The 27,154-nt window shown below is 36.8% G+C and overlaps 1 protein-coding gene across 3 annotated transcripts; it reads right to left on the minus strand.

The window, feature by feature from the left end:
* Positions 1–933: 933 nt before the first annotated feature.
* MGAT4D (MGAT4 family member D) lies at positions 934–27,154 on the minus strand. 3 transcript variants are annotated; one of them, XR_013998687.1, is made up of 13 exons: positions 26,964–27,154; positions 22,352–22,510; positions 22,196–22,213; positions 19,611–19,748; positions 18,285–18,418; positions 15,632–15,678; positions 14,562–14,675; positions 12,782–12,857; positions 11,351–11,465; positions 9,004–9,134; positions 6,998–7,105; positions 4,260–4,381; positions 934–1,678 (listed from the first exon to the last, which is right to left on the minus strand). XR_013998687.1 is itself a non-coding variant. In XM_081135306.1 (13 exons), the coding sequence occupies exons 1-13, from the start codon at positions 27,055–27,057 to the stop codon at positions 1,664–1,666; spliced, it is 1,251 nt and encodes a 416-aa protein (XP_080991432.1). In that variant the 5' UTR covers positions 27,058–27,154; the 3' UTR covers positions 934–1,663. The 3 variants fall into 3 exon arrangements, 1 of the variants encoding a protein (XP_080991432.1); XM_081135306.1 differs by lacking the exon at positions 4,260–4,381 and adding an exon at positions 21,937–22,038; XR_013998686.1 differs by lacking the exon at positions 22,196–22,213.

A 27,154-nucleotide genomic window follows, 5' to 3' on the forward strand; every position in this document is an offset into this window, starting at 1 on the left:
GCAGCTATGGGGTTGTGAATCTTTAAGGCTGTCTTTTAACTTTTTTTCCTTCTACCATCTGCCATTCTCAGAGTATTTCAGTCAGGATCCGAAGACCTCTTGCTGAGCACCAGAGCAGCATTCCCTTGGAATCAGCTCTGCTTTTCAGTAACAGTTGGTGATATGTCAGACAGCATCCTTAGTACTGTTCCACTTTATGGTCTCACCCCTTCAGGTGTTTTGTTTGAGTCTTGGATGGTAGGCTAAGAAGTCCAAGTAGGCACCTTTTCAAGGAATGTTGCCATCTCTTCAAGACATGCTGTACCTGGACTTAGCTTTAATTTTTCGTATTAGCTTGGAATATGCTCTGGCAAATTTAATTTTAAAAATTCACAATTTAAGTCAAATTAAATTTTTTTGTAACATACATATAATGTCTTCTCCCCCCCCCCCCCCAGCTTTGAGATACAGCTTCTTTTCCTGTGAAAGGAGTGGATGATACATTCATCCATTGGCATGTAATACACTTCATTCTGAGGTGATGCATGAAATTTTGGCACTCAAGGATAAAAGAGCAGCATGAATTAAGATTTTTATACTTGACAAAGGATAAAAAAGAGGAAATTTCTCATTGTTTCTCCAAATAAACTAAAACTCAATAGAATAACAGGAAGAACAACAGATCTTAATAGACTCCTATAAGAAACTGATGGATGGATCAGAAAGAAAAAATTGGTAAGGACTTAAAAGACTTGAACAAGTAAGTTTTAAAGCCTGATATAAGATAGCCCTGTACCCAATAAATAGGAATATTTTAAGAAAACATTTTAAAATCACAATACTAACATGAGTAAAAACATTATGTATAAATGCATAAAAACAAATGAATGCAATATATTTTAAAATGCATATAGAGACTATACATTCTTTTCAAATTTGCATGAAACATAAGAATTCATAAGTTATTAAATTTTATTACACAAAGTTCTCTAACAACAATGTAATTAAATAATCAACAGTAAAAGATGGCAAAACCAGTATATTTTTAAAAACCCATGCACATTCCCAGATAATCCATGAGTTAAAAAGGCAATAATAACAGAAAATATGAACTCTTTAGAACTGAATGACAGCCAGAATATACACATACATCAAGATGTTTGGTAGTCAGATCAAATGGCATTTAGGGGTAAGTTTATAGTTTTAAATGCACTTACTTAAAAGACAAGAAGATATTATGGTACTGTGAGACCCTGGCTTGCTTCAACTTGTGCTCTCTGTTTCTTCAGATGTCTTAACAAAATGGATAAGATACACACCACTTCACATAGAACCTGTCCATGACAATGTCAAGTTTCTGAACTTTTAGCTGTTGTTCAGGTTATATATAGCATCACTATCGAAGTCAACAAAATACATTTCTCAATATTTAAAAGCTCCTTTGTCTTTGCTATTTTTATATTACATTATAATAGTAAGGGTACAAACATCATAAATAAAATGTCCTAATTTTTCTTAACATAAAATGTCCTAATTTTCTAATTTAATACTTTCAAGTTCACTAGTTTGTTCGCCGTTTTCTCTTTTCTATATACTTTCATTATTACAATGTCTGAAAGATGCCGTTAGAAAGCAGGGTTTCTGAGGTTCCAAGGTATTACAGAGTTTCTTCTTGTTATGGTTATTAGCTTGGTATTTCCTGAAATAAGAATCATAAATCTGTAAATAACACTGCAGTGAACATAGGTGTACATATATTCTTTCAAATAGAAGCAATCCAAGTGCCCATCAACAGACAAGTGGATTAAAAAAAGCTGTGAAGCTGTGGTACATATATACAATGGGGTTTATTCGGCCATAAACAAGAACACCACCTTAAAAGGGGACATCTGTAATATTTTCAACAATAAAGATAAATTTAAAAAAAGAACTACATTGCGCCCTTTGTGACAGCATGAATGTGCCTAGAGAGAAATAAGTCAGTCAGAGAGAGACAAAGACATACGATTTCACCTACAGTACTTGTGGCATCTAAAGAACAATCTAAACGAACAAACAAAACAGAAACACACTCACAGATACAGAGAACAGACTGATGGTTGCCAGAGGGGAGGGGCGTTGGGGGACTGAGTGAAAAAGGTAAAGGGACTGAAAAGTGCAGATTGGTAGTTACAGAACAGTCATGGGGATGTAAAGTACAGCATTGGAAATATAGTCAATAACATCATCATAATATGTACAGTGCCAGGTGGGTACTGGAAATATTGGGGGGACACTTTGTAAAGTATATGATTGTCTAACCATTATGTTGTACACCTGAAACTAATACAAAATAATATTGAATGTAAACTGTAATTTTAAAAAATTTAAAATTAAACAAATTATAAAACTAACATCTAGAAATAAAATATTAATTCACAAGGATGTAATTATTTTATGACAATTACTTGATAATATCCTTTCATTATTCTGTCCTTTTGACACCATCTCCACTTGTTAAATAGAGAAGATAACTTTATATTGGCAAAAGATATAATTCTTAAGATGTATGAGACAATGTCAGTTTTAATATCATCATGGTGTTAAAATTATTGAAAGCAGATTTTCATCACTGGGAAATCTGTATTGTTGGATTGTCATTATAGCCAACAAACTGCTGTAAATAAGATACAAATACTTTAAACTCCCATTTTATTTTTATAATTTAAAATATAAAGAAAAGATTTAGGGTAACAACATGAAAATGCAATAAACTTTTAACAGTAATATAGGAAAGAAAATTAGGGACTAAATATAAAGTGAGGACTGGAGAAATTATGCTGCAAATATAACTTAATATAGGTACCACACTGCATATAAAATTAGTTTTGAATTTTATGTTCATCAAAGGGAAAAAACAAAATCACAACAGGCAAAAGGAATCCTGATAATTCTCTGGCAAAGAATATCTTTTTTCTAACTCCAGAGTCTAGGAGAAAATTGTCACATGTAACTTTACATAAGAGAGACACATAAAAACTTTTAACAGTTTTGAAGAAAATGCAAACATTCTATAGATCATTCTTTAATACAAGTCAAGGGGAAAAACTTAGCTAATTCAGTTAAAGCACTTTGATGGGAAGTAACCTTCTACTCCTGCTCCCTCCATCACCTCCAACTATGCTTATCACATTGAGCAACAACAACAAAACAAATGTGTCACAGGCACAGAAGTCATGACTTAACTGAAATTCAAAATTAACTGAAAGCCCGTTATTTTATGTGGCACCCCTACCTCCAACACATTCAAATACTCTGCCCTATGCCCAGTGCACTGCAGTAAAAGGAAAATGACTTTTCATGTATGAGGAAGCACAGGCAAATTATACAGATTCCACTGCTTATCAGCTAATGGAATTTTATTATATTTTGGAATTTTATTATATTTTATTTGAGTTTTCAGAAATTATTAATACTGAAATATTTTAGTTGTTTCTAAAAGAAATTTTTGAAAGTTTATTTATAGACATAGAACATAAAATGATAAAGAACATTTAAATTGAAAATAGGCAAAATTTTAAAATTTCAGAAACAAAAAAATGACCACTAAGGTGAATTTTGTTTTATTAAATTATATTTGAACTACAAGGTAGACGAATAGAAATAAGCTAATTTTTTTCCTGCTTAATAGACTATCTTACATTTAAAAGGAAGTTTTACGAGAAGTGTCACATAATCTAACTGGCTAGGAAATACATTTTACATAAAAGTTTTTTAAAAAGACTGAAAGAAATGAGTATTAAGGAAAACATAGCAATAAAAGTGATGGTTCTGCATAAGGGGAAAAAAAGGCCTTGATCTCTCCTGGGCCATGTAAGCAAATCTTAGTTTACATAAATAGATGAAAAGTTTTAAAAACTGAAATATCCAAACTCTTGGTTCAAGGTCGTGGGTGGCCAGGCCTCATTGAAATGACAGTAAATGCATAGCAAAGGTGAAACTCCAAACAGCGTAATGAATACAGGGGGGCTCTCAGCCTAGGAGACGTTTCATCAGATTTATGAGAGAGAGAAATCTAATGGAAGAAGAAGGCCTGACAGAGACGGGAAGAGAAATCTGCACCTAGACACATGGACGGGGCTCCAATGGACATGCCGATTCGGTGGAAGATGGCAGATTCGGTGAAAGAGGGGAGCTAACTGGGGCAAACCCTGGAGAATGGAATGAGCGTCTGTGTCAGGAGCACCCACCGCCCACACCTGAGCAGCCAGGACTTTATGGCCCAGGCAACACACACATACCTAGTCCCCTCTAACCAAAGCTGAATGAGCCATCTACCATAACCAGGGCAGGCAGTGTGTCACCTGGGCCCAGAACAAACTTCTCTGTATCCTGGCATGTTGGTGTCCTTTCTATCAAACCACTGGGGAAACAAACAAACACAAAACACAAAACAGCAGCAACCTAGCCACTCAAATATTCTAAGGCATAAATAGTTTGCAAACTAACAAATTCTACCCATGTACCAAAACCTCCCACGAAGCCTCCTTCATTCTTTACATTTTTATTAATAAATATGAGGATAAGTGCAGTGTGAGGGACAGGGGAAGGGAAGAAAATTTACCCATATTGCCACCACTCAAAATTGACCAATATCAACATTTTCTGTAAGCTCATTACAACTCAGACAACCATGAATCACTAAATATTTTAGAAAGCATGTAACATGACAGAGAAAGATAAAAATAAACAAGCAAACATTGTTAAGAAAATGAAAGGGCAGCCATAGCTGAGAATTGTGGTCAGACTATATACAGTAATATTACAATTCAAAATGAAAAAGGCAAACAAACCAATTTTTTAAATGGGCAAATATCTGAATATACAGTTCACAAATACAATTTCATAAACACATATTTTATTAAAATATATATTTCATTATATTTATGTGTATATCTTAAATATATGTGTATATCTATAACAAGCACATGAAAAGATGCTCAACATCACTGGTCATTAAAGAAATGCAAATTAAAATCATAATGAGACACTAGGACCTGCTTTTTCTAGAATTTTATGCAAAGTCTTTTGCATCTGGCTTTTTTCACTTAGCTTAATGTGTTAGAGATTCATCCATATTGTTATAGCTATTGATAAAATGACGCCTCAAACTCAGATCTATTGTCTCCAAATTCATTGTACATCTACATCTACAGTACACAGCAAAAAAGGAAAAAGAAAAACTGATTCTTCTAAAACAGAATATTATAGTATGTATCAGAAAGTTATGTGCACAAAACTAAAAAATACACAGGATATAAAATAAGATTAGCCAATATCTGATAATTTTCTATATATTTACATCAATTTTTATACTTACCAGTTTATTACTGAAGATTTAACTTTTTAAAAATATTATATAGTCTCGTCATAGATTCTGATCATTTTAAAAGAAGGTGTAATAATTATGTAACTCCTAATAGTACATATCCTGTTAGAAATTTAAAAAATAATTTAAATATAATCACATTTGACATGATTAGACTGTTATTTATTCCTATCTATTTTATGTGGTATGGAGTATAAAAAGGAAAAAGCTAAGATTATGACATCAAAAAATGAGTGATTAGATGTATATTCTACTTAATCTGCTGTGAATTTATAAAGGTAAGGTTAAAATATCATATCTGGCAAATATATATATAAATAGAAAAATATCCCATTTTAATAGCACCAACAAATAGAATGGTATAGATGAATTTCTTTCTGCATCATCTGTGGCTGTTTCATGTTTTTTGATGGTGTTACTTTTTGCATTAAAGATTCATAACAGTTAAATGTTCACTATCTGAAACACTTGTCTTGTTGAACAAACACTTTTTATGTTGAATTCCACCCTGCCTGAGAGCTAATAGCTGACCTTTACTGAGTTCACACTACGTTCCAGGCACTCTCCCAGAGAGCACCGTACAATAAACACAGAGAAAGAGAAGAAAAGGTGGAGACAGGGCAGGTCAGAAATGATGGATGAAATGATGGCAGGATACAGATGTGCTTTCCTCTCAGTTCAGCTGACGGAGGATTAAAGCAACCATTCCCTTTGCTGTGTGCAGACAGGTCAACAGTATTTCAAAGACAAGAAATCTGAAGGATCATCTAATTTAAACTCCTTGTTTTATAGGTGAAGAGAGCTCAGAGGAGTGGTAGGCCTTGGCCAACACCATGAACATAGGCTATCCTAAGTAAAAATGAGGTGCTTTGAATCTGAAGTTTTTGCTACTTCTACCAAGATGCCAAGTCAATTGTAAATAATATTGTTTCCAAAAGTGAAGGAAAATTTAAGAATGATTGAAAACAAAACTGCTGAATTTTTGTTCATCTGGTAAATAGCAGCCTGAAATAAGAATGAAAATACATTTGAATTCAGTAATAGGGGCATTTTATTTTTGAAATATTCTTGTATAATTTTGAATATTCAATCAATAAAAATAATAAAATAATTAATTTTATTATGATTTCCAAAACACTTATTAGTCTTAATTCTTTGTGTTTGTGTGTGTGTGTGTGTGTGCGTATTTTATTGATTTCAGAGAGAGGAAGGAAGAGGGAGAGAGAGATAGAAACATCAGTGATGAGAGAGTCATTGATCGGCTGCCTCCTGCAAGCCCCTTACTGGGGATTGAGCCCGAAACCCAGGCATGTGCCCTGACGGGGAATCGAATCATGACCTCCCAGTTCATGGGTCAATGCTCAACCACTGAGCCATGCTGGCTAGGCATTAGTCTTACTCTTTGAATTGCACAGCTGGAAACAGTGAGGCAAAGAAGTTTACGTAGGCTGGGTTTTTCCAACCACAATAGATAACTTAGGTCTTGTAAAGATGACTGGACTTCACAACATACAGGTGTGGCATAAGATGAATTGTGTCTAAACAACCATATTTTACATCTCTCTCATGTTCTTATCACTTCTTTTCTAAAAATATTTTATATGTACATGAAACATTGTTTCTTTCTCAAATTACATTTCAAAATCTTACTTTTAAATATTGTTCTCTTCCAGGATGTGATGATTGTATGCCCACATGCTGGAAAAGAGAAGGTTTATATCGAATACAAATTTGCTTATTTCGTTCTACACATTCCTCCTGGGGAAAAAGAGAAACAACAATCTTTGGTTAAAACCCAAATATTCCTTTTTATTGCATTTACTAATGGCAAAATTTTTTATTATTATGTTAGTTTTAGCCAGTGGTCTATATTAGTATTTTAAAATTTAAACAAAACATTTAATTCTTAGCTTTTTCCTCATAGGAATAATAGAACAAAAGAGTTGAGCTATAAAATGGCTTTAATTAAAGCAAGTATTTTCATGAACTCTGCCTAGAAAACTAGGCTACTGTTGTACCAGGTATCCACCCCTTCCCCCCACATCTGCATGAGCTATGTTCCAAGACCCCCAGTGGGTGCCTGAAACCACGGATAGCACTAAACCCTGTATATATAGTGTTTATTCCCATACATACATACCTATGATAAAGTTTTATTTATAAATTAGGTACAGTAAGAGATTAACAACAATAACTAATAATAAAATAGAACAATTATAACTATATACTGGAATAAGAGCTACGTGGATGTGGCATTATCAAGTAAAATAAGGGGTACTGGAACACAATACTGTGGCAGCTGATCTCGTAACTGAGCGGGCTCCCACGTGAGCAATGGGAAGGAGGTATACGCAGCGTGGAGATGCTGGACAAAGGGATGACGCATGTCCTGGGCTGGACGGATCTGGATGGCGCAAGATTTCATCACACTACTCAGAACAGCGCGCAATTTAAGACTTATGAATTGGTTATTTTTGGAATTTTCCATTTAGTATTTTTAGACTGTGGTTGACCTTGGATAACTAAAACTGTGAAAATTAAAACCACAAATAAGGGAGGGGGACACTGTATGATTTTCCTCTCCCTTTCTCTTTATTCAAAATGTAAATGAACTTTTCAGCATTTTCTTATCTACCTATTTTCCTCGGTCTACATTACTCTCTCTCTTCCCGTATTCATTCATTCCTATGCTAAATTACACCAGTCTCATCTCTTCTTAAACAGTAAAAAGTGTAAGATTAAAACAAAGAGCCGATATTATACTTAATGATAAATGATTTGGAAAATCTCCTTAAAAATAAAAATAAGATGACCTGTGGCATCACTCCTATTAAAAATAAACATTTGAAATTATTCTGATTGCTATCTGAAAATTATTTTATATACTGTACCTATAGAAAATTCATTAAAATACATCTCCAATTTATATACATAATAATTTTTAAAATTGCAGGCTTACTTAAATGCATTTCCACTCAGTACTGACAGGTAGACTAATCTCTCCTTCCAGTTCTGTCATCTTTTTCTTCATGTATTTTGCAGTTCTGTTGTTAGATGCACACTTTTAGGACGGTTACATCAGTGATTTGACCCTTTTATCAGTATATAGTATCTTTCTTGATCCCTGGTTAATTTTTTTTTTTTTCTCTGAAGTCTACTTTGATACTAATATAGCTGCTACAGGTTTCCTTTTATTGGTGTCTGCATGGAATATCCGTTTCCATCTTTAACCTATCTATAGCATTATATTTCAACTGAGTATAGACAGCAATTAACTGCATAGTGTTTTTTAATCCATTCTGATAAACTGTCTCTTAATTGGTACATCTTGGCTATTTATATTTATTTGATGTAAATATTGATATGTGTATTTACATCAATTGTATTGTCTACCACTGTCTACAACTGTCTATCATTGCATTATGGAGGTTTTTCTGTTTGTTCACCGTTTACGGTCTCTTTGTTTCCACTCATCCACTTTAGCCTCTCATTACTTTATTTACTAGGTAGAAGTGTAAGTAAAAATTTAGAATATTAGAATTTAAAAATTGATGCACTAGTCAGATTTGGTTTGGTAAACGAATTTTAGGTAATTATATTAGACAGATGGCATTTTTCTAAAATATTTGGTATTTACAAAGTAAAGACATACTCACAGGAGTTTCTCCTGGGTTACACATCTTCACCTGAAAAATGTCCCCCAAGAGCAAGTCTATGGGTTTGTCTTTGTAGAACATTAAAAAAAAACGTATGAAGTCAGTTAAGTCCTCCGATTTAAATAGCTTTCCTGCGGAGAGAAAGTAAACAAATCCAAATAACTCTTGGATATTTATACTTATATAACTTTTGTATATAGTTGTTCATTCTATTAGCCTGGGGAAAAAGCAAAACATTATTTAAAATGAACCTATCTTATGCCCTGGATGGGTGGCTCAGCGGGTTGAAGCATCATCTCATACACAGAAAGGCTGTGGGTTTGGTCCCTGGTTTGGCACATTGGGAGGAAACCAACCCATGTTTCTCTCTCTCCCCCTTTCTCTCTCCCTTCCTCTCTCTAAGCATAACCTCAGGTGAGGATTTTAAAAAAATTAACATATCTTATTCCTTAAAAATAAAATTTAAGCATTAATATAGTTGGAGGACAATAAAGCAAAAAATATATATATCAGCCTAAATATTAAGGTTTGCCACTTCTCAGGGGCAGGGAAAGGCGTGAAACAGGTTTAGAATGGTGAATACTCTCAGAAAACCAATGTTGATAACTAATTAAAGAATCAACTGTCCGCCTGGCCAGTGCTGCTCAGCGGCTGTGTCACCCTTTGATCCAGGAGATCTCGGTTCAATTCCCAGTCAGGGCACAAGCTCAGGTGGCGGGCATGCAGGAGGCAGCCAATCAATGACTCATCATTGATGTTTCTATCTCTCTCCCTCTCCCTTCCTCTCTCTGAAATCAATAAAGATATATTTAAAAAAACAAACAAAAAAAACCCAAAATCAACTGTCTAAATCAAGTGAAAGCTAAGTAAGTAAAACTGAAAGTATAGGAACTAGAATCTTTTACTTAATTGGCCAGAAACTGTGATTTGTAACCTGACTTTTATAAACTTTATCAGTCTACCACAGTTTTATACTTATAGTACTTAATTTTGATCAATAGACAGTATTTTAATATTTGAGCATTGTTTTATAAGAATGTTATTATTCTTTTATACTTATGATTCTTAAAAATTTGCTATATTTTAAAGTATGATTTCATTATATCCAACTACTTTTTTCTAATGCATTGCATTTTAATTTTAAAATGAAGTTGAAGGTATAAGATTCAGGGAAACACCCCCTTTAGAGTCAATAGTGTCATACAGCTAACCATTTAGTAAGCGTGATAGCAGGATGTGAGCCGGCGCGTTTTGCACTAGCACTCGAGTCTATCTGGGTCACAAAGTCAAATGCAGCTAAGTATTACATAGTAACCAAAGCAAGGGATTTACTGATGGAAGGAGCTGATTTAGTATTTACGTTTTCCTTAACTTCTGTTATGTAGCGCTTGCTTATGCAGCAGGAAGAAGCAATGAACTAAATGAACAGAAAGCAAGGTGCTGACAGTTTTAACCTCTAGTTTTGAGGACAAAAATGCAAGGAACAGGAAGAGGCTTATCACATTACCACTTATGTAAATTTTAAACAGGTACAAACACAATCAACACCAAATATTTTACATGGATATATGTATGTTTATGATATTTTGAACATATTAGAGTGAAAATTTATTAGAGGAGTGGGAGGAAGTGGGAGTAGGGATTGGGCATAAAACAAAAAAATAAAATGAGAGGGCTCCTGCTTGAAACAATGGAAGCAGGTGCTACAAAGAGCTTGGTGATTCAACTTGCCCCCTCGCAGAAGGAAGGGAGGGGTAAAGGGAGGGAGGGAGGGAGGGAGGGAAGAAAGGAAAGGTCTATAGAAAAGTTGTAAAACAAAAAAAATCCCATCGTGAGCACAATTTTGGGAACTTCTCTAAGGTGGGTATAATTCACATACTTTTATAATTTTTACAATATGTCAGCTTTGGGATATGGGAAATTGCAGGAACTTTGGAGTATAATAGTCCTAAGTTAAAATTCTTTTATCTACAACTGTTTTTCTTTGTGTTTCAGTATTTGTCTATGTAAAATCAAGGTAAGTTCACCTTAGTCACTGAGCTAGAGTGGGTGCCAGACCCACAGCAAGCATTTAACAAGGGGTAGCTACCTTATGTTTTTATAACACATGAGCATATATATCAATAGGCTTATTTATATTGTCCATCCAGAAACAAATTTGGTTTAAAAATATGTTTTTGGAAATTCAGATCCTTGAATCTGATTTTACTGTTAAAGTAATTGGATCTTTGTAGAAATCATGTCATTCCTTTCCATTTAGTAGCAAACTCTTTGATAAGTTCTTAAGAATTTTTAAAGTTATCGTGTACGAAAAAGCTGGACCCCACAAAATTGATCCATTGCTTACCTATGAATCCAAGAGCTGAAAACTCAATATAAAACCAACTATTTTGAGTGACACTATGTACGAAATCTGTGATTTTGGTAAAGTACATCTTTTTAGCTATGATATCATCTTCTAGCTGGAAAAAAAAAAACAAAACCAAAAAGGCATTAGTACTTTTGATGCTTCCATTGAATAATTTATATTATCTTGAAAATTGAAAATACTTTCAATAGACTACACTGAAAAATGTTTTTATGAGGTAATACTTTTGTTTTTAGTTCAGTTCACCGAGGATATTTACTGTTAGTCAATTTTCATTTTCTGATTCCAAGACCAGGGATTATCTATTTCTTTCCTAAATACTAACTTGTAACATTCACTCTAAATCCTCTTTGGAGGAGTTTACTTATCTGAATCCGGTTTTAGCCTCACAAATACTTCAGTCTCTAGTTTAAGGCTGACTGGCTCTTGCTGACACGCGGAGAGATGACGGAAGGGACGTGTGCTCTCATCTACAACCACTGCTTAGGGTGACGCTACCAGTAAGCCAGCCCCAAAATAGTTCTCCATGGGGGGAGGGAGGACTAGATTTTTCTTTTTAAATTTAATACATATTATGCAAAACCTCCCGACTCAGAGGGCCTCCTGAACGATTTAACAGAAGAATGTGGAAGTCCTCAGGCACATCACCAGAGCACAAAATAGAACTGTGTTGTTTCTAAGAGAACACAGGCTGGATGTCACGTTTCAATTTAATCGTCACTAACTAGGAATCAAAAAGGGTTTTTATTTTCTTCCAATAAAAGAGAAGGCATTGCTTCAGGCCTTCTTCTAACTCTCTCTGTTCTCCAATGATATTCTTCAGGCTCTCCTCATAACTGCAGTGTCGCATGTAATGAGTATACACTTACTGTTGGGAAACATAACAATATGCAGGAACTCTGGGGGTACAAACAATATATTTATTTCATAAATACAGCATAAGCACTGCAGAACTATACTCATAAATCTGGGGCAATGTAGGGTAGCAGTGATAAGCACACACTGACATATAATACATGCTCAAATTATGTTTATTTAACTCAGTAAACTTGTGGGCAGAGAAATGTAGGCAGAACAACTTCTACTTTTTTCTAATTTGGTAATAAATTCTTTTCTGTTTGCTTCAGATAACTATAATTTCTTCTGTTAATAGTGATCTAAGCAAGAAGACTGATATATAATATATAATCAGTTTTAAGCTTCCTTTTGGTATTTTAACACCTTGCTGACCAGCTACTTTGAGCCAGAACTCGCCTGTGAGGCCAGCTACTTATATATTAATATAGTGAGTATTTTCTATTTTCTGAGTACAAAGTAAGGTGAAGGAATACAGTGAGGAAGGAAAGAATAAAAGGAGAGAAGGAGAACATAATACTTCTACTTTAAATTATATTTATACCAAGGTCATACCTGTAAATAATACATGGCCTTGGGTTGGGCGTACAGCATCAAAAAACAAAAATCCAATACTTGTTTGATTCGCCAACTAAAGATAAGTAGTAAAATCTGTTAATTTTGTTATTATTATTTAATTTTTGCTTATAAGTGTACTTCAGTGATTAAAAATACATAAACTTTTTTTTTCCACTTTGCTAATATAGAGCACAATCTACATTAAATAAAATTGAAGATGTTATCTAAAAAGTTATACTCAAAAGTTTCCCATCTTTATTCAGTGGACAAAGTCTGCCATTGCTAAACTAGGAGAAGCATACTCTATTTATTTAACATTTGGGTTTGTTAAATTTTGATCTATATGATAGTTAACATTCTTTCTTAAGTCTTGTTCAAATGGAAGTATGAAGAAACTTTATTCTGACGTAATACTAAGCTGGTACTAGGCCAGGTCCTGCAGGTACAAAGGGAATACACAATGCTGTTCTTGCCCTTCTGAGTCCCACAATCTAGCAAGAAAGACAGAAAAATAATAAAATTAGAACTATAAAAGAGCTATATAGAGATATGACCACGATGATTTACAGTAAGACGGGGAGAGTGGAGCAGAAGGTTGTAGGGCGTCCCGTGTAGAGGACAGTCCTGCAAAGGCACAGACTGTGTGAAACAGCAGGCCCCTTGGGTAGAGGGCACAGAGAGCTGATGGAAGAGAAGCTAATGATGGGAAATTTGGCAGAGACCAGCTCAGGAAGGATCTTTCATGACATGCAGGAAACTGCACGGGATCTCATATGAAAAGACTCTTCTGCCTACAGTGTGGAAAATGAATTGGAGGAAAGGTTAGGCTAGGCTAGGGTTAGGGTGAGCAAACAGATCTGGAATGGCCTGAACTAAGTCCGAGGCAGAGAAATGGGGATGAGAGGGATGATGCGGAGAGAGATTTAAAAAGAGAAGTGATGATAGAGACATAAAGGGCAAAGGAAAAACAATCCAGAGGGACTCTAAAAACTGGGCATAATGTGGGCCATTAATTTAAAGCAAACAAAACCCTTACAAGATTTCTAGATTCTGAAATACCATTTATTATTTTAAAACAAAACAGAATAAGTTTACTGGGATAAGATCTCTTTCTGAATTCTGACATGTCTTTTGCTCTATTAAGTTTTAAAGAACTCAATTGTTACATTTCTTATAATAGCTACCACATTTATAACCAAACAATAATAATCCTTTATATCCAGAACTTTTAATTTTTCAAAATTTTTGCATAAATCCTGTATTTTATTCTTACAATGACTTTTCCAAATATGTAATGTATATTTTATTATACACACTAGAAAGTTGAGGAAGCCAAGAAAAAAAAGGGGGGAGCTAGATTACCTGCCGAGGAACCTAGAATGATCAGTAAATAGAAAAACTGGGTCTAGAATCGAGGTGTAATGATTTATAACCCTAGGCTTTTCCCCCCTTCATTATGCTTTTGCTAATGACTGCCTGTAAACATGAACATAGAGTCAGTGATGTGCTGGTGGTGTTTAACAACTGTCTCTCTGTGTGGGAGAGGGAGTGAGCTCTGATTTGTAGTTTTTGCCCATTTCTGTGGTGTAAATGCTCTCCTGATTTCATGTTACTGACTGCTGTCACTGAACAGAGAGTTGGGAAATGATGCACATAGTCAGCTCTTGCAAGTCAATAGGAGCTGGCTGTATTTGAAATAGGATCTATTAGATGCTGATTCCAACACTTCATCAAATGAAGTTAGTTGCTTAAGGATACAATTTTCTAAATGTCATACCTATCCAGTTTTTTTGAGTCCTCAGTTGATTGCTTGGCATGTAATATGTCTGGATAAAAAAAGGCAGGTATTGAAATGACCTCTAAGGATCCAGACTTCACTTGCCTTTTGAATCTACAAATAGAAGTAAATGGAGGCTTGTAATTGAATATTTGATATACCAAAATAAAATAAATATTTAAAAAGAATTTCCTTATGCATGTCCACATAATATTTCAATTTGAATTACTTCACATGTTGATACATGATATCAATGTCATAAAACTAATACTGTTTAGCCAAAGTATTTCTTTTATAAATTAGAAACAGACATATTGAAAAATTAAAATACACAAATCCCACATTCCGGGAATTACTTCTATTTCCAAAAATCCAGATGCTCCCTTTTTGGCCTTTCTGCCTTCCCAGGCAATCTGTTTGCCAAGCATTCCCTTCCCCCTTTTGTCTGCCTGAAGAATATCTACTTACACCCTTAGACTCGCTCAGTTGTTACCTTCTCAAGAAAGCGGTTCTTGACATCTGCAGGTAAAGTAAAATGCGCCCTACTCTGTATGTTTTCATATTGCCCTGCCCCCCACCACAGTAACGCTAAGCCCTGGTGACTTGGTTCTTGCCAGTTTTACCGCCCACTGGACCACAGAGGTTGGAAGGCGCGGCCCACTCGGCAGCGCCCTGCTCGATACATAGCTTCCCATTGGCTCAGCAGTGCTCGCATCTCCCGGGCTGCATACAGCAGATTGTAAGCGGAAGCAGCGAGAGTAGCTTCACACGGTAAAAAACACAAGAATGTTTCAAAGATAAGCCAGTGGCTTCTCACAAGGACAATGGATTCCATCGGGAGTAGATATTTTTCAACAATAATTTGAAAAATACGGATTTCAATAGCTAGATAACCTACACAATTGGAGGAAATTAGAAACTGTACTGCACCATGGCTCAGAAGAAACTATAGGTTCTTTCTGCCAGGTGCACATTAGAAAGAACACAAATCACAATAAAACGACTGGCAGAAAAAATAGGAGAGAAAAAGTACAGAACAGCCCGTTGACAACGTATCCGACAGTACTTACGTTTTTGTAATCATGTCAACAACAGATTTCAAATAATCTTCATTACTCTAAAAATGAGAAAAATATTTTACTGAAACTAAGTATGCCTCATACTTTCACTAATACAGGCTTGCTACATGTAAATCTAGTTCATGTCATTATGTCCTAATCCTTTCTCATGTTTTCACTTTCTATATAAGAATTTAAAATATCCATGTGTCTAAAAGATCTGACTTGAATCCGGAAAATATTTCATTCTCCCTTTCTCACAATATGAAATATCACTACATGCTATTTACACTTAAAAATTAGTGGTATACAAAAGCTATGTGTCTTAGACAGTTTTGCCCTAAAAATCAGATGGCTTATTTCAAAGAGCTGCTGTTTTTGAAGATATCTTCATTTTATATGAGTATTATATGATAATAAGCTTATTTCAAAATCATTCCACATTTTTCCAGACAGTATTACTCAGCTTAAGTCCCAAATTTTCTTCCATCAACAAACTTTGTGTACCTACTCTTAATTGAACATTGGGCTTAGGTTAGATGACAGGCTCATTTGTAAACAGCTTTCGGTGGTGTGCTTTCTCAGAGGACTTTTTAACATATCCAATGGCATTTACAAGATGTAGCCTTGGGGCCCATAAGCATTCCCAATATACAATTCTGAAAATATTTTGAATAATGACAGTTCTAGTGTCAAATCTGAGTTCTCCGGAAAGCAATTCTGAATGTATACAGTTAGGTTGTTTGTTAAAAATAGCAGTCATGATGCAAATAATTCTATCATAGTACTTAAGGTTCTTACGACAACCATAAATGGAATCACCAGCTATTTGTTTCATGCTGAAGCATATTGTACTTTAAACATACTACTGAAGTTACACTTCTTAAGCATTCTATATTCCATTTTAAAATTTGCCCCGTGTTTTATTACTGGTCTAAACATTTTAGGCAGAGGTGCATTGTGTCAGCAGCAAATAAACAAAGATTGTAATATGTAACACAAAAAAAGAGACAAAACATTTCAGAGATCAAGTATATGCTTCCAATACTAAGATACTGAATTTGGGGGGAAGGATTGCTTAATCTTTTATTTATGTTTTCCCATTAGTTCTTCTGTTGCTTGTTTTGTTTATAGTTTTCTGTATTCAAAGACACATTTATCATAAAAAACTTAAATAATAAGAGAAAAGAACAGAGGACAACAAAGATCCCTTTAATTCCCAACATCCAGAGATAACTATTATAATATTTTATAATTACTTGTAAATATAAACTTATATTTATTTATATATAGTTTTTGTATATGACTAATTTTTAAATGTAAACCATCATTTATATCATTCCAAGATTTATTCTCTTTTTTTCTTTTTGCATTTCATAGAATTGTATTTCCTTCCTTCCTTCCTTCCTTCCTTCCTTCCTTCCTTCTATCATAATTTGCACAAATAATATGTTAAGCAGGATGCTTTATAACTTTTTGCACTCAACAATATGATTTGGACATTGTTTTATGTCAGTGAATGATATTCATTCTTTCAATGGCTACAGATCACTGCAGTGCAGACATGAATATTCAATCTGCCACTTAGAGATATTTGGGTTATTTCCAATATTTTGGTTTTATATCACTAAAAATCCTTGAAATAATTACTTCTTGAACACTTAAACTATGTCCCACACATCATTCTAAATATTTTAAATAAATTAGCTAATGTAATTGCCAAAACAGCCCTGTGTGTGACTAAGGTAATATTATCATCACTATTTTACCAGTAAGAAAAGTGAAGCACAGAGAAGTAACTAGTTCAAGTTCACCAGCCAGGAAGCAAAGAAGCCGGCATTTGAACGCTGGCAATCTAGATCCAGAGCCTGTGTTCTCAACTACCATACCAGTTTGCCATAGTTTTATCATTTTGAAATTCTTGCCCAACTACCTTCTTAGGATAACTTCCAAGAATTGAGATTTCTGAGACAAAAGATATATACATTTTAAATTTTATGCATGTCGCCAAATTCCCCTCCCAAAGGCATTTAGTGCTAATATTTAGACAGTACATTATCATTTTATATAGCACCACAAGACAGAAAACTTGGGGGCCATTAGAGAGATGAATCTGCTCTATTAATCACTAGACAAGTTACTTAAACTCATTTCTTCATCTGTAAAATCAGGAGAGTACTACCTCCTTTACAGAGATGTAATGCAGGTTATAAATAATGTGTATAAAAATTGTCCACAATCCTTCAAATATAGGAAGGAGTCCCACAATTAGTAGTTATTATGTAATATAAATTATCTCTTGATTCGTATACCAACCTTTTACTGGGCAGGTTTTAGTACTATAACATCAATTTTAATGTTCTGTTCGTAAATATAATTTCCATACCACATAGTATGCAGGGCTCCTAGTTACATATTTAACAATGCAACCTTATTTCTCCACATGGAAATATGATATTTAGATTAACATTTTTTATTGTTCAAAATATTACATAGATTGGCATATTTAATTCCTTTTCGATAGTGTCAAAAAAGTATTAAATACATTGTCTGCTATCCACTAAAGGGCATCTGTGAATTACTTTTTTAAATTTAAGAAAACAAATGTGCAATGACACAGTGATTAGCATGGGAGCCCGGAGGGCGAGGCGTCCCTCGTACGTACATCGGCGACGGAGACGATCACCACAGAGTCCTTCTCCTCGGAGACGGTCATCCTGGACAGCAGCGAGGTCAGCGTCTGCTTCAGGTAGCTATTGTTCTGTCTCTTCACGGTGGAAATGCCCAGCGCGAAAGACACTGCAGACCCCCGAGCATGCAATCGCCATTTCAAACCATGGAGAAAAATACAATTTAGTATTAATATCTATGTTTACTTCCAGGTTTGGGTTAGTTGTGCGGTCACAGAAATAGTGCTGGAAACCGTATTACAGAAGTAATCCGAACCACTGTTAGATTTTTATCATATTCCATTTTCTGCTTAGGGAAATACCTATTTGCAGCAGGTGGTTAGGAAAAGCATTAAATGGATGCCCAGGCGTTCCCATGGTGGACAGTGGCAGTGCAGTGGGAAAGAAAACGAACTGCTCTCCATTAATTATAGTGTCATCCAACTGGGTACACAACACATTGGCTGCGTCTCTACTTTTCTTCCTAAGGAGACACTAGAACCCCAATTAGGAAAAATACTATGAAATAATTTCATTTGTAAAAAAATGCGTGAATTTCCAAATGATCTGATGGAATAACTCCATGTTCCTAAGTGACTTTTATTGCCCAGTGATGACAGAAGCACTGGGAGAACAGAGACATGTCATCCTAAATAGATACCAGGATTCTCTGCCCAAGGCAGCCACAGACAGCGAGTGAGAGATGAACACGGCTGTGGTCCAACAAAACCATACCTGAAACAGGCAGGTTCAGCCTGGAGGCTATGGTTTGCTGACCCCTGGGCCAGAGGGACTCACTCCTTGGAATAATTGAGGTTTGTGAGAAAGGCAAGCTTCTGAGAGTCGGCTAACGTCCCTCTTCTAACTCAAATGCTTTTTCTCTTCTTCTGTGCCTGGTGAGCGTGAACTCACCCCTCAAGGCTTAGCTCAGTTGTCACTTCTATAAAGCTTTTGCAGACATTGGTCCCCATAAAGATGGGAAATAAGAAGATAAGCAGATGAGAATAGCTTTATCAAAACCAAGGGAGAAAAAGAGTTACCAAGTACTGAGCAGATGATTAACATATGTTTGACTTGTACTGACTTATTTTGAAAGCATTGGTATTAAAACTGAATTTGAATTCAAGTCACCAAATATTTATTAAACAACTTTTTCTGCCAGACAATACACTGATTTCTGGTGATCCAAATTGGTGCCAGACGGGCTGGTGACTTAAATATAAAGCTGAGCATCATTTTAATGGATTACATTTTAAAACTTAAAAGCATGTCCCCAAAGATCAAAATATCTGTATTTGATTTTCCAACTCTAATTTTCTTACCGCCTGTTTTCTCTTTGCCAATGATCACATCAGGATAAATTCTGCCTACTTTCCTTAGATGAGGGAAAAAGAACTTTAAGACTTCGAATGTATTAGGCACTGTTTCATTCTGATCCAGTGTACTCGCTTTCTTCTCAACTGAGAGAGAGAAAATAGGGCTTCTGAGCTCATGACTATAGAGGTCTTTCTCTCTCTGGTACAGTTTTTTAAAAAGAGGGTTAATAAATTAATTCACAGATTAAATTAGTATTCACATGCAAAATACTAATAAATTTAAATTATCATAAATCTATAAAATATAACTCAAAAATTGATTCATATTTATTTAAAAAGTAACACAGCAGGTCCTCCAATAACGTCATGTTCATGTCCTTTCGTTAACTTTTTTGCGATGCCATAGGAACTTAACTCTTGTTTGTTTATTTATTTATTATATCTTCATTGATTTCAGAGAGAGGAAGGGAGAGGGAAAGAGAGAAAGAAACATCAATGATGAGAGAGTCATTGATCGGCTGCCTCCTGCACGCCCCCCGACTGGGATGGAGCCTGCAACCCGGGCATGTGCCCTGACTGGGGACTGAACCCCGATCTCTTGGATCCTAGGTTGACAATCAGCCGCTGAGCCACACCCAGCTGGGCTTCACTCTTGCTTATATCAATTAGCATATGGTAAAATTGGTTTCCTTAGGCATCATTTACCTTGAAGTCCTAGAACCTACAGGTGACGTTAAGTGAGGGCTTCCGGTATTTAATTTAAATCCAGCACTATGAGCTACACAACCAGAGGCTAATAGAACTGTCAATTCCCAATGAAGGAATTATAACTGAAACATACTATAAAGAAATATAACTGAAAATATTTCCAAATCACATATCCCAATGTTTTGCTACTTTGATTAAATCATATCATTAAAGTTTGTATCCTTATCATTTGTTTTGTAACCCCCTCAATATTTATGACTCCATTCATGCCATTCATTTAAATTTACCTCTACAATTTTGAAAATGAACAAAATTGGAGGACTCACCGTACCTAATTTAAATTCATAATACATAATATGTTCATCAAGGCAGTGTGGTATTATAGAAAAAAATAGATACATAGACAAATGGAACAGACTAGAAAAGTCTAAAAATAGATCCACACAAATACGGTAGATTGATTTTTTTTTAAATGGTGCAAAGGCAATTCAATGCGGAAAGGACAGCCTTTTTGACAAATGGTGCAAGAACACTTGGACATCCACAGAAAAAAGACTGAGCCTTAACCTATACTTCACACCATTTATAAAAATCAACTCAAAGGTTTCATAGACCTAAAATGTAAAACCTAAAACTATAAAATAAAAACACACATGAAAGAAAATCCTCGTGACTCTTCAGGAGTTCTTAGATACAACATCAAATGCATAATATATTTAAAAATTTAATAAATTGGACTTCATCAAAATTAAAATATTTGCTTTCTGAAGGACACCATTAGGAGGTGAAAAGGCAAGCCACAGACTGGGAGAAAGTATTTCTAAATCATATATCCATCCGATATGTATCCAGGATATATGAAAAACTCTCAAAACTCTACAAAAAGAAAACAAACCACCCAGTTTTTCTTTAAATGTGCAAAAAATTTGATCAGACATTTTACAAAGAAGATATATGGATGGAAAATACGCACATAAAAATGTTGACCATCATCACACTAGAGAAGAGCAATGTAAACCTGTGAGACACCGTGACATCAGAATGGCCGTAATAAACGGGAGGGACTGGAACTCTCCCACAATTGCTGCAAGGAATGCAAAGCGGCACAGCCGCTCCGGAAAACAGGTTGGCAGTTTCTTACAAAGTTAAACATATACTGACCCTATGCCCATTAATTCTAGGTATTTATCCTAAAGAAATAAAAATTCAAACAAAAAACCTGGACACAAAAAACCAACCCAAACGTCCCTCAGCTGGTGAGATGAACTGTCCATCACACACCCATACAACAGAATGCTGCTCAGCGATAAAAAAAAGCAGCAAACGACTGATCACACGACGCTTGGATGAATCTACACTCAGTGAAAGAGGCCAGTCTCAAAGGGTTACACAGCGTGCGATTCCATCTGTGCAGCATCTGGGAAAACGGAAAACTACAAAGAGAGAAGCACACGGCAGGGCTTTTCATCCTGAAATAAAGGGGAACCACTGAAGGCTGATATGAGACGGGACAGTCTTCGCTTTTCCTACAGTGAGGCTAGGCAGGTGGGGACATGACTGGAGAGAGAGAGAAAAATAGGAGCATGTGAGCAGTCATTCAGATGAAGCATGAAGGTGGCCTGACCTGGGCAGTAGAGATGGTGACGGGAAGATACGGACAGATTGGTGAGGTATATAGGGTTATGCATCAACGGGGCTGCCCACTGACTGACATGGAAGTATGAATCTGGGAGGAAAAGCAAGGAGTCAGAGATGATGCGCAGGTTTCTGGGTGCGTCTGCTGCATGCATCGCGGATGGTGGTACACTTCACAGAGATTAGAAACACAGAAAAACCATCTTCCAGGTAAAGACGAGAGGCAGTGGATCAGTGGTGTCTCTTACCATGATGTTTTTCCATGTCTGACAATAAAAGAACGAGTACTGACTTAATTATATTTATTGGGGAGAAATGTCCTAAAATCAGAACGCATAAAATCTAAATTCCCAAACACAAAACATGAAACAGACAAACTACCACAAAACAAAAGCAACACAAACCTAGTTTTACAGGTGCATTGCCTCTCTTTCTAAAGTCATCCTTCATTTTACTCAAGGCATCCCTCAGTTCTTGGCGATTTCTTTCAATTTTGTTTTTTAAACTTAGAATATTTTCTTTAAACTCCACAATATGGTTTCTACAATTAATTAACTCGTTATCTGCAAAGAAAACATATGTATTTGTTTATATATGTAGTAATGGTATCATACAATTTTCATAATATAAAACAAAAATGTAAAATATATGCTTCAATGTAGCTATATATCTAGCACCAAATGTGTGTAGTATACATAGTGCTATATACATATTGTGTTTATATATTCATAAAAGACTGGAAAAAAGAATGAAATGTTAAACATAGTAATATCTGGAAGGTGCATTATCAGATTTGTAATGGGAGAGAAGAACCAATTGAGCCAGAAAATTCACTTCTAAGAAATTATCTAAAGAAAATGACCAGAAATATGTACAGATTTGGCTCTATGGACGCTCAACATGGGCAGCATTATTTATCATTTCAAGAAAATCAGAAACAACCTAAGTATCTAACAATGGAAATGTGCTAAATGGGTTACAGTTCTGGTGGCTCTGGCGTTAAATCACGTATAACTGAATCTCGGTTTTGCCACCGACTGTTTGTGTGGCTTGGGCAAGAGGTATAATTTTTATGGGCCTTTGTTTCTTCATGTGTAAACGGATATATCAGACCCCCTGCCTCAGAGTTGTTGTGAAGATGCAATTTGATAATGCATGCAAATCACGTGGCAAAGCACATCAAAACTGCTTTGGCAAATGTCTAATAAATATTGTTTACTGATGGACTATTCTTTATTCATTTATCAATGGAATACTATGCAGCTATGAAAAATATTTAATAACATAAAAGCAACTGTGATGCTTATGAGGTTTCCAAATACAAGGCAAACATTTGGCTATATGACTTTGAAGTTCAAGGGAGCGATTAGGGCTGATATTATAGATTTGAGAGCAAAAGTCTTGCAATGCACTTATAAAAGGGGCAAGACAACATAGTGATAGACTAGTGTCCAGTCTTACCTGGGGATGTTTACTTCATCCCTGCCTTGGCTCACTAGCCTTAGCCTTGGGCAGAGGGTTCAGTCTTTGAAATCCAGCAGGGTGCATTATTGAATGAATGGACTTGCCAGCACAGGAGCTGATTTAAGAGATTCTAAAACAGAACTATGCTTCATCAAAAGAACTGCAACCACTCCAGATAAATCTTGAATATCCACATAGTAGATACTAGTTGGGGATACTCACAAACTTAAATGGGGATGTATTTTAACCAGTATAACCTTACGTTACCGTGGTTCCCAGGGTAACACTCTCTTTGCAAAATGTATCACGTGTTTGGAGCTGATATATCTAGGGTGATGCAATGTATCTGGGCCAATGTAAGTCAGCCCCCGAGGAATCACTTTGGTAAACATGAAAAGAAAGTGTTTTCTCTAGAGGAAGTAGTATTTGCAGAAACAACCATACAGAAATGTTAAAGGACATAATCTCTAGTCTTAGATCTGCTTCTTATACATTCTTACTCAATAATTCAACTCATCAATATTCTATTTAAATTATTTATATTACTTGCATATTCACACAGGTATTTTGTGAGGATGAAGTGTTATAAACTATATAGCAGAGTTCGAAATAAATGACACTTTGATGTTTTGAGTCAGTTGTGATGAAACTGTGAAAACACACACCAGTCCACCTGCACAATGGGCCAATGTGACTTCCACCCATAAACAAGGTGAGGTCCTGAGAACCATGGACCTTTGCTTCTCACAAGGGACCAGTAGAAATAAAATGCAAGCCAAATTTGTAAGTATACATTTTCTACAAGCCACATTTAAAAAAGGTAAAAAGAAACAAGTGAGAGTAATTAATAATATATTTAACTTAATACAATATATCTAAAATATTTTTCCAATATGTAATCAACATAAAAAGTAATTAATGAAACAGTTTACATTCTTTTTTTTGTACTAAGAATTTTATCTTTATTTTTAAATTAAGAATGTGGTCTCTATTTTTTAAAATTATTTTTATATGTTTTTAATTGATTTTAGAGCGATAGTAAGGGAGAGGGAGAGAGAGAGAGAGAAACATCTATGAAAGAGAGAAACACTGATCAGCTGCCCCCTGCACACCCCCTACTGGGGATCGAGCCCACAACCCGGGCATGTGTCCTGACCAGGAATGGAACAGGGACCTCTGGGTGCATGGAAAGATGCTCAACCAACAAACAAGCCACACCGGCCAGGGCGTGTGCTAAGTATTTTAAATCCTGTGTGTATTTTACACTTATAGAACATCTTAATTCAGATGCTAAATTAACAGTTATAGTAAAATGTAGCAAGACGTATTCCTATCAAAACAATAACATTTTGCTTAATGGAGAACTATTTTGCACTGCTTTCATTTTTAAATGTAAATTTAGATAAACTTAAAATAGATTAAAATTCAGTTCCTTGGTTGCACACACTATACTTCAAGTGCTCAGTAGCCACCCGAGGAGGAGCCACCATACTAGACAGCACAGGTCTATGACACCAGCTGTAAGCGTGTTAAAAATGCAGTATCTCAGGCCTCACCGGGAACCTACTGAGTCAGGATCTGCATTTTAATAAGATTCACAGGAGACTGGGATGTGTGTTAAAATTTGAGAAGCACTGTTAATAGACCTTTAATAGTTTCATCTTTCTCATCATTGACTTTACTATATAGTTCAGGTCTTTAATGCCTCTCATTGCACTATTATTATAATTGCCTCTTAATTGGTCTCTCACCTCCAATCCACAATTAATCTTCTGGAAACTCTGCTCAAGGACTTTAAAAGGTTCCCTAAATGTTGGCTGAGTAAAGTCCAACGGACTTGCCTTAGTATTCAATGTCCTATACAATATGGCCATGCCCTAACTTTTCCACCTTATTTCATTCACTAAACACCTCCAGCAAGGAGAAGCATGCTGAGATATTCAATTCTTTCTTCCACTGAATATGTATCATGTGCCACTCACTGTGCTATGTGATAGGTAAACAAACATGGATAAAGTCAGGTTCGTGCTCTATATTAACTAACAATCAGGCTGGCAAGGGATGAGGGAAAGGAGCATAAATTTGAACAGCTAAGTATAACAGAATTGTCAAAGTGGAATTATCCTCAAAGCGCACAGGCAAAGGCAGACAGGAATGGTGAAGAGCCCACTAGCCCTTGGATCCCGGGCTCTGCTGACTATACCTGGGAGCTCTCTCTTCACCAGTTCTGCTCCAGGGTACGTTGTAGGCACATTCTCACAGGGTCAGATACCCTGGTGATTATATATGGTCCCCAACTTGGATGGGGAGGAGGGTGCTTTCCCTCCACCAAGGAAATACAGACAAAGACCCCCAAAAATTCACTCATAAAGTTTGGGTGCCCCCAGATGAGCACTCTCTCTGGGGCTGGGTAACATCTCTGCCCTGAAAATTGCTGAGGTGCTGGGCCTACAAAGTGTCTCATGCTGCCAGATGCAAAGGGGCGGGAGAGAGGGAGAGAAATTACTAAGTCCAAAGGAAGTCTTCGAGGCAGCCTGCAGGTATGCAACCATGAGGGGCCGAGATGCTGTTCACTGTGGCTCAAGAGAACGGTGCTTTTGTTTCCTTCCCACAAACAGTCAGAAAAGTGGGACTGCTGGACCACGTGGTAGTTCTATAACTAAGTTTTCCAGGAACCCCCATACTGTTTTTCACAGCGGCTGCACCAACTTGCATTCCCTCCAGCGGCGCTTATCCTTTACTCCAAGTCCTCACCAACACTTATTTCCCATCTTTTTGAAAGACAGAACCCAGGAAACCAAAGTTAAATCTAAATTGCAGGTAAACAGCTTTTTAGTGCCCAGGTATCCCATGCAATTTTTACACGAAAAGCTTACCGTTTGTCTGAAATTCAAGTTTAACTGGGCAAACGCTGCATTTATTGACTAAATTGGCAACCCCATGGACCACACACTAAAACCTTGGTGTGTTTCAAAGTGGTAAACGCCAGCCGGATGGTCCGTGTGGGAAAGTCCAGATGCCAAACCAGTGCTCTCAGTGCCGGCCGGGTCTCCCCAGGTCCCGTCCCAGTCCAGCTCCCCAGGAACCACGCGCGGGAGCCGCGCCCCAACGAGGCAAGGTGTTGGCTGCCTGGTGGGAGTTCTTGGGAGTCCGGCGTTCAGGGTTCTGGAAATTTTGGATTTGGGGTGGGGGTGGGGTGGGGGGCAGCTGGGCACAGACCGGGCCCTGGAACCTATGGCGGGAAAAGGCAGGCGCGGCGCCCAGCAGAGCCCGAGCCCCGCGGCCGCTGCGGTAGCGCGCGCCGGGCGGTCACGGGCGCGGGGACCGCCCGCAGCGTCCGTTACAGCCCAACGGGCGGCTGGACGCGGGCGCGGCGGCTACATCTCTACGGACCCTACCAGGAGCGCGGGAGACCCCGCCAGGGCCCTACGTCGCCAGCACCCCTTCTCTCCGACCCCCCAGCAGCCAAGCAATCCAGAGGCCCCCCAAGCCAAGGAGGCCCCGAAAGTGGGAGGGAGAAGCACCCCCCGCCCCCCTGACCCCGGCGCTTACTGGTTTGAGTCATCTTGGAGATGCAGAAACAAGAGAAGCCGAAGAGCGTGGCCGCGACGAGCGCCAACAGCAAGTTCACCCGCTTGGCCGCCATGGGGCCGGCCGCGGGGCGCAGCGGGCGGCGCGCCCGGAGGAAGCGGCGCGCAGGGCCCAGGGCGCCGGGCAGCGCGCAGCACGCGAGCGCCTGCGCC

The sequence above is a fragment of the Miniopterus schreibersii genome (assembly GCF_964146895.1).
Source record: "Miniopterus schreibersii genome assembly, chromosome: 4".
Classification (NCBI taxonomy): domain Eukaryota; kingdom Metazoa; phylum Chordata; class Mammalia; order Chiroptera; family Miniopteridae; genus Miniopterus; species Miniopterus schreibersii.

Coding starts and splice junctions, on each gene's coding strand:
- MGAT4D (XM_081135306.1), bottom strand. CDS start 27,057: ATGGCGGCCAAGCGGGTGAACTTGCTGTTGGCGCTCGTCGCGGCCACG. Junction 19,749..21,936: donor TCACCATCTCTACTGCCCAG/GTCAGGCCACCT, acceptor TCTCTCTCTCAG/TTGAGAAGAAAGCGAGTACA. Junction 11,466..12,781: donor AGGCCATGTATTATTTACAG/GTATGACCTTGG, acceptor TTTTTTTTCCAG/CTAGAAGATGATATCATAGC.